Here is a 16,021-nt window from a genome sequence, read left to right as displayed (position 1 = left end):
AAAATAATTGGTCACTTACTTGGTCGAAAAACAGCATTTGCTCAGCCATTCTATCAGTTTCTTCGCTTCAGGTTTTTTTTGGAATCAAGGCAGACCAACCTTTATATATCCAGTTTTTGGGGGGGCTGGGGGGGGCTTAGCCCTCAGAATAAACAGGACGAAACACGAATGTGAAAGTAATAGACGGTTTGCAGTATCATTGTCGCTGCTGCCATGACCAAAATATCTGGACACATTTTACTTTATGACAAACTCTGTGCTTTATGTAGAACTATTTCCTCATCATTAATATTTTTATTTATTTATTAATTATTTTTGTGAACTTAATCCATGTCTATCAAGTGGATTTGTCAGATAGCTACATGTTTTCATAAAGGAACAGAAACTCGTATCATTCAGTACTTTACTGCTTTGCAGCGCCCGAGGAAAAAAATACCACTGGTAGATTGATACGTTTTTTGTTGTTGTTGTTGTTGTTGTTGTTTTTTGTTTGTTTGTTTGTTTTGTTTTTTTTTTACTTATTGGAAAACAAGGATTCATGGGCATTATCGAAACTGAAGGCAGAATAAACAGGACGAAACACGAAAGTGAAAGTAATAGACGATTTGCAGTATCACTGTAGCTGTTGCCATGACCAAAATATCTGGACACATTTTACTTTATGATAAACTCTGTGCTTTATCGTAGAGCTATTTCCTCAGTGTGACCGGACTAAGTGATTGACAGCAGTGTCCACCTATCAGCACGTAGTAGATGTGATTTAAGGGTTGATTGGCTGTTGCCTGGGATGCCAGCAGCCAAATCTGTACTTGCAAGGCTTGATAAAATACAGGCTAAAGCTTTGAGGTTATGCTTAGGCGCAGTAAAAACATCACCAGTATGTGCGCTTCAAGTGGAAGCGGGAGAACTGCCATTGAACAGTCGACGTAAGCAACTGCTTGTAAATTATTGGATTAATTTGAAGGGACATAGAGACAGTCGTCCTACTAAGAGAGTGTTACGAACTTGTTGGGAAAAGGAAAGGGTACAAAAGAATAGTTTTGGGTGGGTAGGAGATGAGGGGTGAGTGAAAAAGAGTTCTGTCCAACTGTGGTATGGCCTGACTATCCAGTGTGGAAAATGGAAACCATGGAAGTTGATTTTAAATTGCGTCAAATCAAATCAATAAACAATAATATAGACCTTGTAGATGAATATTATAGATATGCGGAAGACGAATATATTCAGATTTATACAGATGGATCAAAAGAACCTGAAACTGGAAGGACTGGATCAGCAATTGTTATAGGTAATCAAGGAAATGAAGAAAGCAAACGAACATCAAATGATCTGAGTGTGTATACAGTCGAACTATATGCTATCATGATGGCATTAGAATGGAATGGAAAGGAGGACAAAATAAGTAAAATCTTAATTGGAAGCGATTCATTGTCAGCACTGTACAGTCTCAGATCAGGTGTGTCCGATAGCCATCAGGATCTGCTGTATGCAATATTGATAACATGTATGAGAATTAAAGAAAAAGGTAAAGAGGTTCAACTTATTTGGACTCCAGCTCACATAGGTATTTTAGGAAATGAGAGGGTGGATAAGTTAGCCAAGCAAGCAACTAAAAAAGATAATATTGAAGTAAATATAAAGTAAATATAAAATATAAATTAATAATGACAATAATAATAATAATAATAATAATAATAATAAAACCACAAATTATATGTTTATATAAAACATAAATCTTCACAAAAAAAATAGATTGAGACAATGAGATAAACATATGTTACCGTTTCACAGACATGGATTAAGTTCACAAAAAATAAATAAATAAATAATATTAATGATGAGAAAATAGTTCTACATAAAGCACAGAGTTTATCATAAAGTAAAATGTGTCCAGATATTTTGGTCATGGCAGCAGCGACAATGATACTGCAAATCGTCTATTACTTTCACTTTCGTGTTTCGTCCTGTTTATTCTGCCTTCAGTTTCGATAATGCCCATGAATCCTTGTTTTCCAATAAGTAAAAAAAAAAAAAAAAAACGTATCAATCTACCAGTGGTATTTTTTCCTCGGGCGCTGCAAAGCAGTAAAGTACTGAATGATACGAGTTTCTGTTCCTTTATGAAAACATGTAGCTATCTGACAAATCCACTTGATAGACATGGATTAAGTTCACAAAAAATAATTAAATAAATAATACATAAAAAAAAATATTAATGATGAGGAAATAGTTCTACATAAAGCACAGAGTTTATCATAAAGTAAAATGTGTCCAGATATTTTGGTCATGGCAGCAGCGACAATGATACTGCAAACCGTCTATTACTTTCACTTTCGTATTTCGTCCTGTTTATTTCTGCCTTCAGGACGCTGAATAAACTAAGCCACCCCCAATTTTGATTAATTTAGTAGAGGTGAAATGATTATGTCTGTCTGATCAGCATGCAGTTGTTAATACTGATGCTTATCTTATATCCTACTATATTCAATTCTAGGCACACATTAGAAATGGTCGACTGCACGACGACTGCACAAAACTTTTTAAATGCGCCAGGTTACACTTGGAAATGTTTCAGCCCAAACATTTACAGGTTAGTGTAGCTACATAATAATGATGAGGAAAGAGTTCTACTTGATAGACCTGTGTGATAATGTACGTAAACACAGCGCGAGTATTTTTTTTTTTTTTTTTTTTTTTTCCCCATTATTTCAAATAAATGTAAAGAGATTCACATAAAAAAAAAAATAAATAAATAAATAAAACATAAAATAATAATAATAATAATAATAATAATAATAATTAATATAGCTGCAAGCAGCAATTGCGGGGCCATGCACCAAAGAGGCAGAATGAGGAGCTAAGCACAGCAAGGAGCAACAGACCGACTACAACAATGAGTAATTAAAGCCATTTTAGGATGATATCAGTTGAAATGGCTAAAATACAACCAATAATACTACAATATATTGGCTTATCACTTTTGACCAATAGTTGTAAATTCATTACAATAGGCTAATGCAATCAGAAGTTATTAGCATTTTTGGAAATTCCATTATTAATGTTTAATGAATGGTGTATTACTTCTGACCAATAGGTGGTGCTGTTACCAAATTGAAGTGGCATGGTCAGTGTGAGGTGACAATGGCACATATAAAATTTAGTGTCAATATGTCAAAGCTTTGCAGAGATACAGCCTCAGATGCCGTTTGGCATCTTTCCAACAAATTCGTTGATGTGCTAAACGAAAACCGTTTCGTCTATTGACATGAAAACCATAACATTTTGTCAGCATGGTTGGAAGATGATCTGAGTCAAATTTGGTGAAAATCGGACCAACGGTCTAGAAGGAGTTTGAAAAAGTAGTTTTTCAATATTAATCAAAATGGCGGACAATTATGGTATAATTGGTATCAGTGTTCTCGGCATAATCCATGGAATACAACAAGACCAACAAGAGTTTTATTAAAGTAGGCCAATGTAAACTAAAGTTATTAGCATTTTTGGAAATTTCATTATTAATGTTTAATGAATGGTGTATTACTTCTGACCAGTAGGTGACGCTGTTACCAAATTGATGTGGCGTAGTCAGCGTGAGGTGACAGTGGCACATACAAAGTTTGGTGCAAATATGTTAAAGTTCTGCAGAGATACAGACTCAGATGCAGTTTAGCATCCTTCCAGCAAATTCGTTGATGCGCTAAACGAAAACCGTTTCCTACTAAGCATCGACATGAAATCCGTAACTTTTTGTCAGCACGATCTGAAGATGATCTGAGTCAAATTTGGTGAAAATCGGACTAACAGTTTAGAAGGAGTTCGCAAAAGTAGGTTTTCAACATAAATCAAAATGGCATAATTGGTATCAATGATCTCGGCATGATCGGAATATGTCAAGACTAGTTTCATTAGAATAGGCCAATTAAAGCAGATTTCTAAATTTCGTTGTAACTTTTGATCCAAACTTTTTGAGTACTGTCAGGGCATGGTGCCGAAGACACATACCGAGTTTCATAACGATATGTCAATGCGTTCATAAAATATAGCATTTTTGGACAAAATTCAATATGGTCGACACTCAAAATGGCTGACATGGGAAAACTGGATATGGTTGGACTCAGCATGATGCACCAAATCTGAAGAGACCAGTTTTGTGATTTTACGCCAAACCATTCAGAAGTTATAAGCAAAAAAAGCCATTTTACATATCTCCTGACCACTAGGTGGCACTGTGCTGAAACACTGCAGGTAGTCTCAAGTCATGCTTGTTATGACACTTACCAAGTTTTGTCTCAATATGCCAAACCGTTGCAGAGATATAACCTCACGTACATTTTTGCGTGCTTTTCGTAGAATTCATTTGCGCGTTATTCGAGAATGGTTTGACTAATCAACTTGAATTCCATAACTTTTTGCCAGCATGGTTTGAAGATGATCTGAGCCAATTTTGGTAAAAATCAGACAAACCGTCTAGGACGAGTTCGAAAAAGTAGTATTTTTACGAATAAAAATTTATAGAAAAAAAACTAAACCTTACGATTTTACGAAGAATTTTGATTCTCTGCCTTACGGTTCAAAAGTTATTACCATAAAATGATTGAAATTTTGGACAAGTGGTGGTGCTAGAGAGTTTGAGTTAGAGACTCCAAATTTGCTGTGGTTAATGATGAGACTGTCCTCTATCAGTGTGCCAAATTTCACAACTTTCCCGCAAGTGGTTCTACGGGCTGCCATAGACTTCCAGAGCGGAAGAAAAAGTACGCTAACGGATACAATAGGTGCCATCGCACCTTCGGTGCTTGGCCCCTAATAATAATAATAATAATAATAAAAATCACAAATAAATTAAAACATAAATCTTCACAAAAAAAATTCACAAATAAATAGAATGAGATCCACAAAAAATATGTTACCGTTTCACAGACATGGATTAAGTTCACTAACTAACTAACTAACTAAATAAATAAATAATAAATAAATAAAAATATTAATGATTAGGAAATAGTTCTACATAAAGCACAGAGTTTATCATAAAGTAAAATGTGTCCAGATATTTTGGTCATGGCAGCAGCGACAATGATACTGCAAATCGTCTATTACTTTCACTTTCTTGTTTCGTCCTGTTTATTCTGACTTCAGTTTCGATAATGCCCATGAATCCTTGTTTTCTTATAACAAAAAAAAAAAAAAAAAATTCATATAATCTTAGGTGTGTCAGTTTTGTCAGATCTATCGATCTCTGGTATTTTTTTCCTCAGGTGCTGCAAAGTACTACATAAAGTACTGAATGGTACGAATTTCTGTTCCTTTATGAAAACATGTAGCTATCTGACAAATCCACTTGATAGACCTGTGTGATAATGTACGTAAACACAGCGCGAGTATAGGGTTTTTTGGTTTTGTTTTGTTTTTTCCCATTATTTCAAATAAATGTAAAGATATTCACAAAAAAAAAAAAAAAAAAAAAAAAAAAAGAAGAAGAAAAAAAAATCACAAATAAATTCAAACATAAATCTTCACAAAAAAAAAAAAAAAAAAAACACAAATAAATAGAATGAGATCCACAAATAATGTATAGGTTACAGCTTCACAGACATGGATTAAGTTTACAGAAAAAAAAAAAAAAAACATCCCAGAGATAAGTTCCAAAAAAAAAAATTAAAATTTGCATTTGTGTGTCAAAAAATTTACAGAGTGTTCCATTCACTAGTCCAATCAAGGAAAGGTTGCAGGATGGAATGAATATTACTATATGTGGACGAGTTCCATCAGACTCAAAGAGGTAAATAACAATTTACTCTTATAGGTGTTATTATATTGTTAATTGAAAACATAGCATCTGATTTTGAATAGGATATAATCAGTGCTTTTAAAGTGATAGACACTAATAGTTCCTTAGTAGTTTTTTAATTTAATAAATTATTGAAATGTGTTATTCCTTGGTTATCTCATTGTTTGTTTCTATACTTATCATACAGTATATGAAGGAACTTTGTCATCATTTTCACTAAAGTTATAATTTCCCCCCACAAAACTAATAGAGTGAATGAGGAGAGCATGAAAAAAATAAATAAATAAAGAATGCTTTCAACATAATATATGTCCATCAAATACTTTTACTTTGCTAAATCCCAGCCAAAACCTATACATAGGAGCCTGATAAAAATGCTTATTTTAAATTAAAAAAAAAGGGTGACTTAGATACTTTTCCATCTGACCTCTTCATTTAGTTTAAAATATATAAAATATGTAGTTTAATGTTCTCCTCTCTGTTCTGTCCTCTCCAGATTCCAGGTGGACCTCCAGTATGGGTCCGATATTGTTCTTCATTTTAACCCTCGCTACGACCGTGGTGGAACACTCTCCAAAACAGTAGGTGGGGCCCAGAGGAACGAAAGTATGAAACTCCCTTCCCTAGAGACCAGCTATTCGCTCTGCAGATCCTCGTCACCCAGGACTCATATAAGGTCACTGACTTGGTTTCAGTTCAGTTATGCTTTTCTGTCTGTAAATATAGTTTTGTTTTTAGAAACAAATGACAGGTAAAGTAAAAAGGACCTTTTTGTTGTCTACAAAAATGAGACTTCATCATTTTTGTCCAGCATCTGTTTTTCCATTTTTAATAAGCACAACAGTATTTGTTTTGTTTTCTAGATAAGCACCAACGGGAAACCCTCATATGTGAACAGCATCTGTGTGGGCGGAGAGGTGGAAGTGAACTTAGTTGCCTTCCAGGATCTTGCTGTAATGTGCTGTCCTTTTCTAATAGGCAGTTATGCATGGCATGGAAAAAAAAAAAAACATTCCATAATGGAGTTCCTGCTTGATTTGTCCAAATATGACAAGCGCTTTATATAAAAAAGCTTATTATAAAAAAGCCTATTGTTACATCATGCAGGAGTACAGTACTGTTTACATGTGACAATAATTGCTATGCTGTGCATGACAAATAATTTAAATTGGCCAAGTGATCTAAAAAAATATCATTTCTTTTCATTGGGAACCTGGTTACTTCCAGAAGATTTGGTGTTATTATTACTGATGAATTTAGAGACATTTCTGTTCATCAGAACCATGTCACTGTGAAGTTATCTGAAATACTGGCACACATGCAATGTCCTTTACAGTTACTGTTTTAATAGACTAATAGACTAGAGTTCTAATAGACTCCTTTTATATTAATTTATTTCAGTTGCAGACTGATCATGATGCAACTCCAGGATCTTTTGTAAGTTTTGAAACATCTGAAAGCTCTATGAGTTATCTGGATTGTGTGTTTGAATGTCTTACATTTATATAAACCTTCTATAACCAATTCACTGCTCTTGAAACATTAGATTTATTATTATTATTATTATTATTATTATTATTATATTTTCTAAGACACAGACAGTGCATTTTTACACGAAAATCTTGATTTTAGTCACATTTTATACAGAGCCCCAAAAAATGTGACTATTTTTTTTTTTTTAATATTATGAAACATTTAATTATTTCAACAATTGTAAACTTGGACAATAATGCTATATGATATCATGACATAATATTGTATTTAAATGTTTATATTTAAATCATATTTGATTAATTAATAACTCACAATCAGATGGTCCCGTACAAAAGCATCATCCATGGAGGACTACAGTCTGGCAGAGTCATCATCATTCAAGGAGTCATCAGTCATTCTGCAAAAAGGTTTGTGACTAGGAATTCTGCTTTCAGATTTCTCTAATATTCTTAAAATGTCATAACACATTTTCTGATCACTGACATAACTGATTTTTTTTTTTTTGTAAGATAAGTTTTCTCTGCTCCTTTCTCAACAGAATAGAGCTTAATTTACATCACAAAACTGGAATTGCATTTTACTACAGTCCTCGTTTTGATGAGAATGAAGTTGTGTGCAAAATCTATGAGAATGGGGAGTGGTGCAACAAAAAACATTTCAAAGACATGCCATTTGAGTTAGGAAAACATTTTCTGGTAGGCTTGCAGCTTTTATGATCTCTGTATTGCTTTAATTGCACTGTGTAACTTGAGAAAAAAATATCAGGGTAGTCTATAGTTAAGACAAGTGCATGGCGTTTAGTCATGACGTTGTATATGTTTGTGACTTGAGGACACATGATATCATTTTATCTAACATTGTTTATGTCCATTTCAGGTCATCATTTCCTGCACTCAAAATCATTATGAAGTGTTTGTCAATGGAAAACAAGCTCACACTTACAAGCATCACACTAAACTGGAAGATATTGATGTTTTGGAAATTAGTGGAGATGTGCAGCTGAGTTTTGTGCAGGACTAGAAAGCATTTTATTCACAGTATAAGAAATGCATGATCAAAAATGAATGTATTGGTACAGTATATCAACTTGCATTCTCACAAAGATACATTAATCTATGCATGTATAGGCAAAGACATTTAGCCTGACATTAGCCTCAGCCTCCCCACTCCAAATCTGCCTGTGCAGCCTAAACCTAAACAATATAACACACACTTGTTCTATGAACATTAAATGAGACTGTCTTCAGTGAGTAGAATAATTAAAAAAGGTTGATTCTGCCCCAGGTTGTTGTTGTTGTTTTTGTTTTGTTTTGTTTTTTTCCTTCCACAATCCTTGCATAATTTATTAAAATAAAATAATAATTACTCCCCAATCCATTTGGAGGAATCTGAAGCATGTTTTAATATACTGGTGGGGAAACTCACCACCTGTTGGGAATAGGAAATGTCTTGCCTCCAGAGAAGAAAAATGAACAACCAGAAGGGTAAATATCAACAACAGTGGCAGGGTGTAGCTGATGCTAATAGGTCAGTTACGGGTTATGAACCACGTATTTGCAATTTCAGGGGTTAATGTTTATATAGTGTAGTTTTTCATGACTTCCCAATTTAAATGTGTATTTCTGTGTATGTGTGTCAATTTCATAATTTTGTTGGTATTTATTTTTTGCTGCATTCAGTGCCAATCCTGAACTTCAGGGGGGCCTACACAAAACTGTGATAAACACGGGCACGCTTTAAAAATGAAAGTAAAAATAAATCATCTTTGAGATCAAGGGGTCCCCACAGGTGTTTCGGGGGCCCTACACAGCGTGCATATTTTGCGTATAGAGAGGATCGGCTCTGGTTGTATTCCCAAGTTTGATTAGGTTGAATGTCACGCGACCCTTCTTGATTAATTTAACCTGGAAGTGTTAGTGCAAACTGAATGACAAGACTTGAATTCAGATACACGTTAGAGCTTCTCACCATTCTGCTGCTGGCTACCAGGCCAACACATTAAAAGTGTTAATGTGTGTGTATTTCTTTATTTGCACTGATGTCCTTTGAATTGTTGTGTGTGAAACAGTGTTTTCTTTGTTTCTGTTTCTATGTAGTTTTCGTGGTGTTCCATATCAGAAAATAAAACATATGGACATCACTGTCAGAAGTGTGGACTGTTTAATGACCAGCGAGTAGTTACACAGGGAAGTCTCTCTGTCAAATTACAGCCTGATTATAGGATCTCACTAAACAGGGCTTTAAATGGTTGTTCATTTACTGATTAATCATTGGCCACCATTAGCTTCCCCTTCACATATGAACACTACATGATTTTCCCCCCTAAATCAGAAGCAATCTGTAGATTTGATTTGACAGATTCCATAGAAAATCATGTAGTGTATGTCACAGATTACGATTTTTTTGAGCTTCATACTTTTAATTCCATCTAGTCAGAGGAGATCAAACATGTTTGATATTTTTCACAGACAGGGCTTAGACTAAGCCAGGATTAAGCCACAGTTGTCACAGTTATGTTTAGTTCAGTTTCTTTGAATTGCAGCTTCTAAGACGTTTAGTTTGTTCTTTGTCTGTTTCCTTTTTCCTTTGGCTTAGTTTCCCGCCACAAATCTGTTTCCATGGACACTAATTTAATTATCACAGCTGTTCATTATTAGTTCTTCATCGCCATGTATTTAAGTTCCTGCTTGTGCATGCTTCAGTTGTCTAGTATTGATTGTACAAGCTACACTATATGTGAAAGTTAGTAAAGACTTTTATTTGAACTCTTCAATTGATTAAAAAATGTGACAAGAGTTCAATTAGGACATTTAAATGATCTTTATAAATGTGCCTTAGGAAACAAAAAAGCATTAATGGTGTCCATCTTGAGATTAAACAAAGGCACTGGTGTGTTTTAAGATCAGTCAGTGCATGTTTCTTTAGGGCTTGATCCTTGTCTTTAAAACTGGGAGACATTGTTTTCATTTGTCTTGCGTCTTCTAGAAACAAGATCAAAATGACTTTAGGTATCAGATGTTTACCAACTTTGTGAACAGTCATAAAGGAAAAACTGGGCATCATACACAAAACGACCTGAGGGTCACACACTGTCAGACTTTGAAATCTCTTCAGATTCTGTCCTGTGGTACATTCCAGTCTGTAGTGTGTTATATCGTTTCTAACTGATCAGACTTACTGACATTTAAGCCAAAGACTGTAGATATACATAAACAATTCACACTTAACACTTATAAATGGGAGAAACTGCAACACACAACATGAAAGTTCTGTGCGGGGGCCACTAGGGGGAGAAATGCGACAGTTGTATCCGAATGTCGTGTGCAGTGGAAAGGCGGTAGGGCTCATGCTTATGACTGCACATGCACATTGGCTGGTCGAGCCTAAAAAAAAATAAGTTTGCAATAATTATTAATAATAATTCATTTATTGTTATTTTAAAATAATTATTTATTTAAGAATTTAAATAATTTCAATGCTACTTGGGCATAAGTAACAACATTTATGGAGCAGTTTTGGATTTTGTGGCTGATTTGAAATATGTAATTTTAATCGCAAGCTCAGCAAGCAGTTTTTAATATTTCAGGATTTCAGGATTCCCCATTTACTTAGATAGGACTTGGTCTTAGATGCCTGAAATAGCTGCCCAGCTGCCTATATGACTGAAACTGGAATACTGCTGCGAAAATGTACAATATTGTTAGGAAATGTGTGAGATCATAATGCAGGATGGCTGAAACAATAAGTTATCTATGAGCAGCTTTGTGTATGTCACCTGCTCAAGTTTTATTGACACCCATATATCATCCAAAAAAAAACAACAACAAAAAAAAAACAGTTGTGACCTATTTTAGATGAGGCCGAACTTAAAACAACACATATATTTATTTGTTTGATCAAATATGATTATAGGGACAATTTAATAGTCGTTGGATATTGATAGGGACACATCCCTGTAGCGCCCCTACTAAATTCTACAGATTTGCTTCTGGGTATCCGGCCGGATAGCCACCTTTCCTGCAGTCGGATTCGGCACAGACTTTGTCCCCCTCTCGTACCACTGCCTGGACAGCTGATAGTCCAGCGTTGTGAAATATACTATGATTCTTCTTCCTCAAGCCATCAGTGACCCTCTGCATTCATACACAATACAACACAGAGAGAAAATGAGAGTAATTATCACTATTCTGACATTGTAAATCTGCCTCAGAGTATAATTGTGTAAGAATCCTACCACATCAAAGCAGTCTTCTACATTTGTCTTGTTTATTGGTATCTGAACTCTGGGCTCCTTAACAGCTTTCTGCAGGTCATAGCCAAAGAACACATGGTTCAGGATCACCTGAGATGAGAGACACAGAAGAGAGGAAAATGGATTTTAGAAAACAAACACACTTAAAATAATTATAATAAATAAAAATAAAGATGTTTTCAAGTTTAGAATAATAATTCAAGAACATTAAACTCTCAATGCACTGATATTGCTGATATTGTTACCAGAGGGTAAATGGGACAGGGGGCATTTAGGGCCCAGAGTTAATGTTCTGTAGTGTTGAGTAATGCAGAAACTGTTCAGCTCACTTCTGTGTTTTTTCCTACCTGAGCAGTTGATGTTGTGATATGTCCCCCACCTTCACCTCCAGCCACCATTTTGACTTGTTTGCTGTTTTTGTCCAATATGATTGTGGGACACATTGATGAAAGTGGCCTTTTACCTTTGTCCAACAATAAATAAGTAAGTAAATAAATAAATAAATAATATTTGAGAAAATGCATGTTTATATAGGTGTACTTTAACTCAAGACATGCTATTTTAAAAAAAAATAAATAAAATTCTCACCTGGTTTAATTAGGTTGTTCTTGCAACAAGAACAATCATCATCTTGCCCATTTCCCAGCTTGGGTTTACAGAAATCATTCATTTGGTCATTAAACATAATGCCTGTTGAGCCTGACATCACCTTAGAGCCAAAACTGTGAGAACACACACAAAGGAACAGACAACAAGATTGAAAAGAAGAGCTAAGCAACAGAGCTTTATAAACATTAGATGAGGTGTTTTGGTATGTTCTTGAATGGAAAAGTGCTGTACTTTTATCTGTCAGAGATAAAGGTGGATGTCCATTCTGAACTTTCTAGTTATTTACTTTGCAAAAAGGTATTGTGTTTATTACAGGTTGTGTAATGCATTATGAATGTTCTTTCAAAACCACATGGACTAAGAGCTGCCTGTTTGTAAATATTATTTGCTTGAGGAAAGAAAATAATTCTCCAAATGTCTCCTGAGTATTGCTTAGAAGGTGCAAACATTGTTTATCAATGCTTTGGATTTCATCAGTTTGTTTGCAAGCTGATGCAAAAGTGTCATGTGGTGTCGAAATAAGGTCATGATGATGATGATGATGATGATGATGATGATGATGGCAAAGAAGATATTAAATGTTAAGACAAGAGCCTTTTCTGAAAAAATACCTTTAAATACATTTTAAAATGAATAAAGTGCAGAATTTTACTGTTTTGGGTCAATCTTGTTAGCATTGGTTAATGTAAATATTGCTTAAGACTAAGTCCCGTGAGCTCGTTTGAAACCATTTGATTTTATAGGTGATGCTTTTTGATGGTTGATATTTTGTCTCTGCTTTCTTATTTATAAGTCATTTAATTTTTAATGAATCCCAGGAAAAATGCTGAAGGACAAATCTTGTCTAAGAAGCTCATTGGTCATTGGAAGTTCACAAGAACCTGTCCCACTGACTCTGATAATATCAAATATGTTGAAAGTTGACAGACAATGACAACAGTCAAACAAAATTTTTGATATTATCAGAGCCGCCAGCTGGACTGGAGTTCAGTAGATCAGTGGTTCTCAACCCCAGTCCTCTTGACCCACTGCTCTGCACATTTTGTATATCCCCCTTATTTAACCACTGCAGTAAATGAATTTTATTAAAGGAGATGTCCACTTCCAGAACAAAAATTCACATATAATTTACTCACCCCCTTGTCATCCAAGATGTTCATGCCTTTCTTTCTTCAGTTGTAAAGAAATTGTTTTTTGAGGGAAACAATTCAGGATTTTTCTCCATATAATGGACTGATATGGTGCCCTGAGTTTGAACTTCCAGAATGCAGTTTAAATGCGGCTTCAAACGATCCCAAATGCAGTTGTAAATGATTCCAGCTGAGGAAGAAGGGTCTTATCTAGCGAAACGATCAGTTATTTTCATAAAAATAATACAATTTATATACTTTTTAATGTCAAACGCTTGTCTTGTCTCACTCTGCCTGAACTCATGACCGTTAGGGTGTTTAGAAAAACTCCCATCTCATGTGCTCCCTCAACTTCAAAATTGTCCTATATCACTGTTTTACCTTTTTTGTTAAGGGTGCTTGATCTTCTTTGCATGTTCACTTTGTAAACACTGGGTCGGTACTTCTGCAGCAATGTAGGATGATTTTAAATGATTTTTGGAGTTGAGGGAGAAAATACGATTGGAGTTTTTCGACATACCCTAACTGTCTTGAGCCAGAATACACTGAGTTCAGGGAGAGAAAGACAAATAAAAATCTCCAATCATTTCGCTAGATAAGACACTTCTTCCTTGGCTGGGATCGTTTACAACCGCATGAAGCCGCATTTAAATGCATTTTGACAGTTCAAAATCAGGGCACCATATCAGTTCATTATATGACAAAAAATGCTGAAATGTTTTCCTCAAAAAACATAATTTCTTTCTGAAGAAAGAAAGACATGATCATCTTGGATGACAAGGAGGTGAGTACATTATCTGTACACTTTTGTTCTGGAAGTGGACTTCTCCTTTAACATTCCTGTGATAAGAGATGCAACCACACACTCCAACTCGCTTTAAATGACTATGCAAATTAATCTTACAGCTGAAGTTAAAAATAAATAAAATAAGTAAATATTTTTGAGTATTAAAACTGCCTAGGAAATCTGAAGCAGCAGTTTTTGCATGTAAATATTGTTAGAGATGCAATGTTTTGAAATAGAGGAACAAGATACAGTTATTAAAACTGGGTGTGTCAAATCAAGATCAGTCACCAGTTGAATGAACATATCCACTGTGCCATGAGAACTAGTCTGACCAATTAGCAGTTACCCATCTGGCTAACTGACTAACTTCTAAGACCAGTCTTTATGGAACTGACCCCAGCATTAAGAAACTTGGATCCTTCTATGTCTCTTACTAGGTATTGATACTGCTGGTGACGGCCACTGCACTCCCATCTTCAGCGATGACGGACAGGTGAGATGTGCCATGTTCATCATCTGGAAAATTCTTATACTGTTTGAAATCATCAGCTGGATAATTACTGCACTGCACGTCGTATTGCTCTTGTTTGATGTCATCTTTAATGTTACTCCTGATGCAGTCTGCAAAGCTGTCTGAGGTCATTTCTTTGACAATCTGTAAAACACTCTGTGAGAAAATGCATGAATATGTGAACACTGAAAGACTTTGAGAAAATAATGTTTTCTGTAACACGAGTCATTCCTGTTAGATCGAATGTGGCAAAAGTCAAGAAAATTTAGAAATTTTGTTTTTGAGATGTGAGTCGAGTTAAAGGTATAGTTCATATAGTTCATTTAGTATAGTTCATAGTATAGAACATTTCTCTGGTAAAGCAAGTTACATTTTTGGCCCTTGGCCAAAGGAATCCAGAAGTAGCGTTCAACTCACCTCAGTGACGTCTTTTTCAGGTGGGTCTCCCAGTTTACGCTTCTTGGCATCAGCGAAGCGGAAAGCCTCTATTATACGATGATAAGTCAATGTCTTATTCCTTACAGTGGACAAACTCTTGCTTGACAAGCTGTAACCTGCAATGAAATTATTAATTTAAATGAATCTTAATTATAATTTTCCATCATTATTTTCACTTTCTTTGAACACTCAAAGTTTAAAGAAGTGTTACAATGTACAAACACAAGCTGTTATTGGCAAACAATCACACAGTCCACACAGTGCATATTGCATAAACTTCACCAGCATTTAGTCTACCTGACTACACTTCCTTAACATAATATATTTATATTTAATTCAAGAAAACATGCAGTAGTGTTTTGAGACTAGAGTAGAGATTGTTACCCTACTTGGTTAAAGCTGCTACCTGATTGCCAATTCCTAACCCCAACTATCCTGGGAACTGCAATGGTAATGATCTGTGTTTGGGGTCACAACAGTAAATTTCTGCTTAGGGCACCCATTTTTCCAACAAAGGCCCTGTAGACACTCACTGACTTTGAGTATTTGAGTATGTTGAGCGAGCACTGGTCCTCACGTGTTATAATCCCTCCTGTGTTATGACAAACAAAGATTCAGACAGACTTCAATAAAATTAAGTCATTAGACCTCTTAGATATAAAGTCCAAGCTTTAAATAACCTGCAGTCTTGATATCATCCAGTATATCCTGAGTCAATGACCCATCATAAAAGGCATCTGCTCCTCCATCTGCAATATTCCTAAAGGTCTCAGCTAGTTTGGGAAATCTTATAGGATCATTTTCCTTTAAGATGGTCTTGGTGTTTGATCTGCAAAACACTTCACTAGATAAAAAAAGAGAGACAAGAGAAGCAAGATGATGCTATGTTCATGAAAAGGCTGATGCTTTAATAGTGTCAGATCTTCCATGTAGGAAATTTATGTTATGTTATGCCACTGAGAAAGTGTTTTTAACAAGTTTTTTATTAGTAAAAAAATAAATTAATCTTACC

The 16,021-nt window shown here is 35.0% G+C and overlaps 2 protein-coding genes across 2 annotated transcripts; one reads left to right on the top strand and one right to left on the bottom strand.

Moving 5' to 3' along the window:
- The first annotated feature begins 6,342 nt into the window (after positions 1 to 6,342).
- On the top strand, positions 6,343 to 8,509 carry LOC127157953 (32 kDa beta-galactoside-binding lectin-like). The gene is made up of 6 exons (XM_051101130.1): positions 6,343 to 6,464; positions 6,652 to 6,741; positions 7,190 to 7,225; positions 7,601 to 7,689; positions 7,821 to 7,977; positions 8,159 to 8,509. Exons 4-6 carry the CDS (start codon positions 7,601 to 7,603, stop codon positions 8,300 to 8,302), a joined length of 390 nt encoding a protein of 129 aa, XP_050957087.1. The 5' UTR covers positions 6,343 to 6,464; positions 6,652 to 6,741; positions 7,190 to 7,225; the 3' UTR covers positions 8,303 to 8,509.
- Positions 8,510 to 11,081: 2,572 nt separating this feature from the next.
- Positions 11,082 to 14,723, bottom strand: LOC127157955 (glutathione hydrolase light chain 1-like). The gene is made up of 5 exons (XM_051101132.1): positions 14,495 to 14,723; positions 12,123 to 12,256; positions 11,882 to 11,997; positions 11,517 to 11,624; positions 11,082 to 11,415 (listed from the first exon to the last, which is right to left on the bottom strand). Exons 1-5 carry the CDS (start codon positions 14,701 to 14,703, stop codon positions 11,257 to 11,259), a joined length of 726 nt encoding a protein of 241 aa, XP_050957089.1. The 5' UTR covers positions 14,704 to 14,723; the 3' UTR covers positions 11,082 to 11,256.
- Between the last annotated feature and the right edge of the window lie 1,298 nt (positions 14,724 to 16,021).

This window comes from Labeo rohita, unplaced genomic scaffold (assembly GCF_022985175.1).
Source record: "Labeo rohita strain BAU-BD-2019 unplaced genomic scaffold, IGBB_LRoh.1.0 scaffold_1279, whole genome shotgun sequence".
Classification (NCBI taxonomy): domain Eukaryota; kingdom Metazoa; phylum Chordata; class Actinopteri; order Cypriniformes; family Cyprinidae; genus Labeo; species Labeo rohita.
This window is presented reverse-complemented; position numbering and strand designations above follow the sequence as displayed.

Excerpts from the sequence above, each read along its gene's own strand:
- LOC127157953 (XM_051101130.1), top strand. The coding sequence starts at position 7,601 with ATGGTCCCGTACAAAAGCATCATCCATGGAGGACTACAGTCTGGCAGA. Across the intron at positions 7,690-7,820 it reads ATCAGTCATTCTGCAAAAAG|AATAGAGCTTAATTTACATC; the intron begins GTTTGTGACTAG and ends CTTTCTCAACAG. Across the intron at positions 7,978-8,158 it reads AGTTAGGAAAACATTTTCTG|GTCATCATTTCCTGCACTCA; the intron begins GTAGGCTTGCAG and ends TGTCCATTTCAG.
- LOC127157955 (XM_051101132.1), bottom strand. The coding sequence starts at position 14,703 with ATGACCTCAGACAGCTTTGCAGACTGCATCAGGAGTAACATTAAAGAT. Across the intron at positions 11,998-12,122 it reads GAACAACCTAATTAAACCAG|GTAAAAGGCCACTTTCATCA; the intron begins GTGAGAATTTTA and ends TGTTGGACAAAG. Across the intron at positions 11,625-11,881 it reads TCACAACATCAACTGCTCAG|GTGATCCTGAACCATGTGTT; the intron begins GTAGGAAAAAAC and ends CTCTCATCTCAG.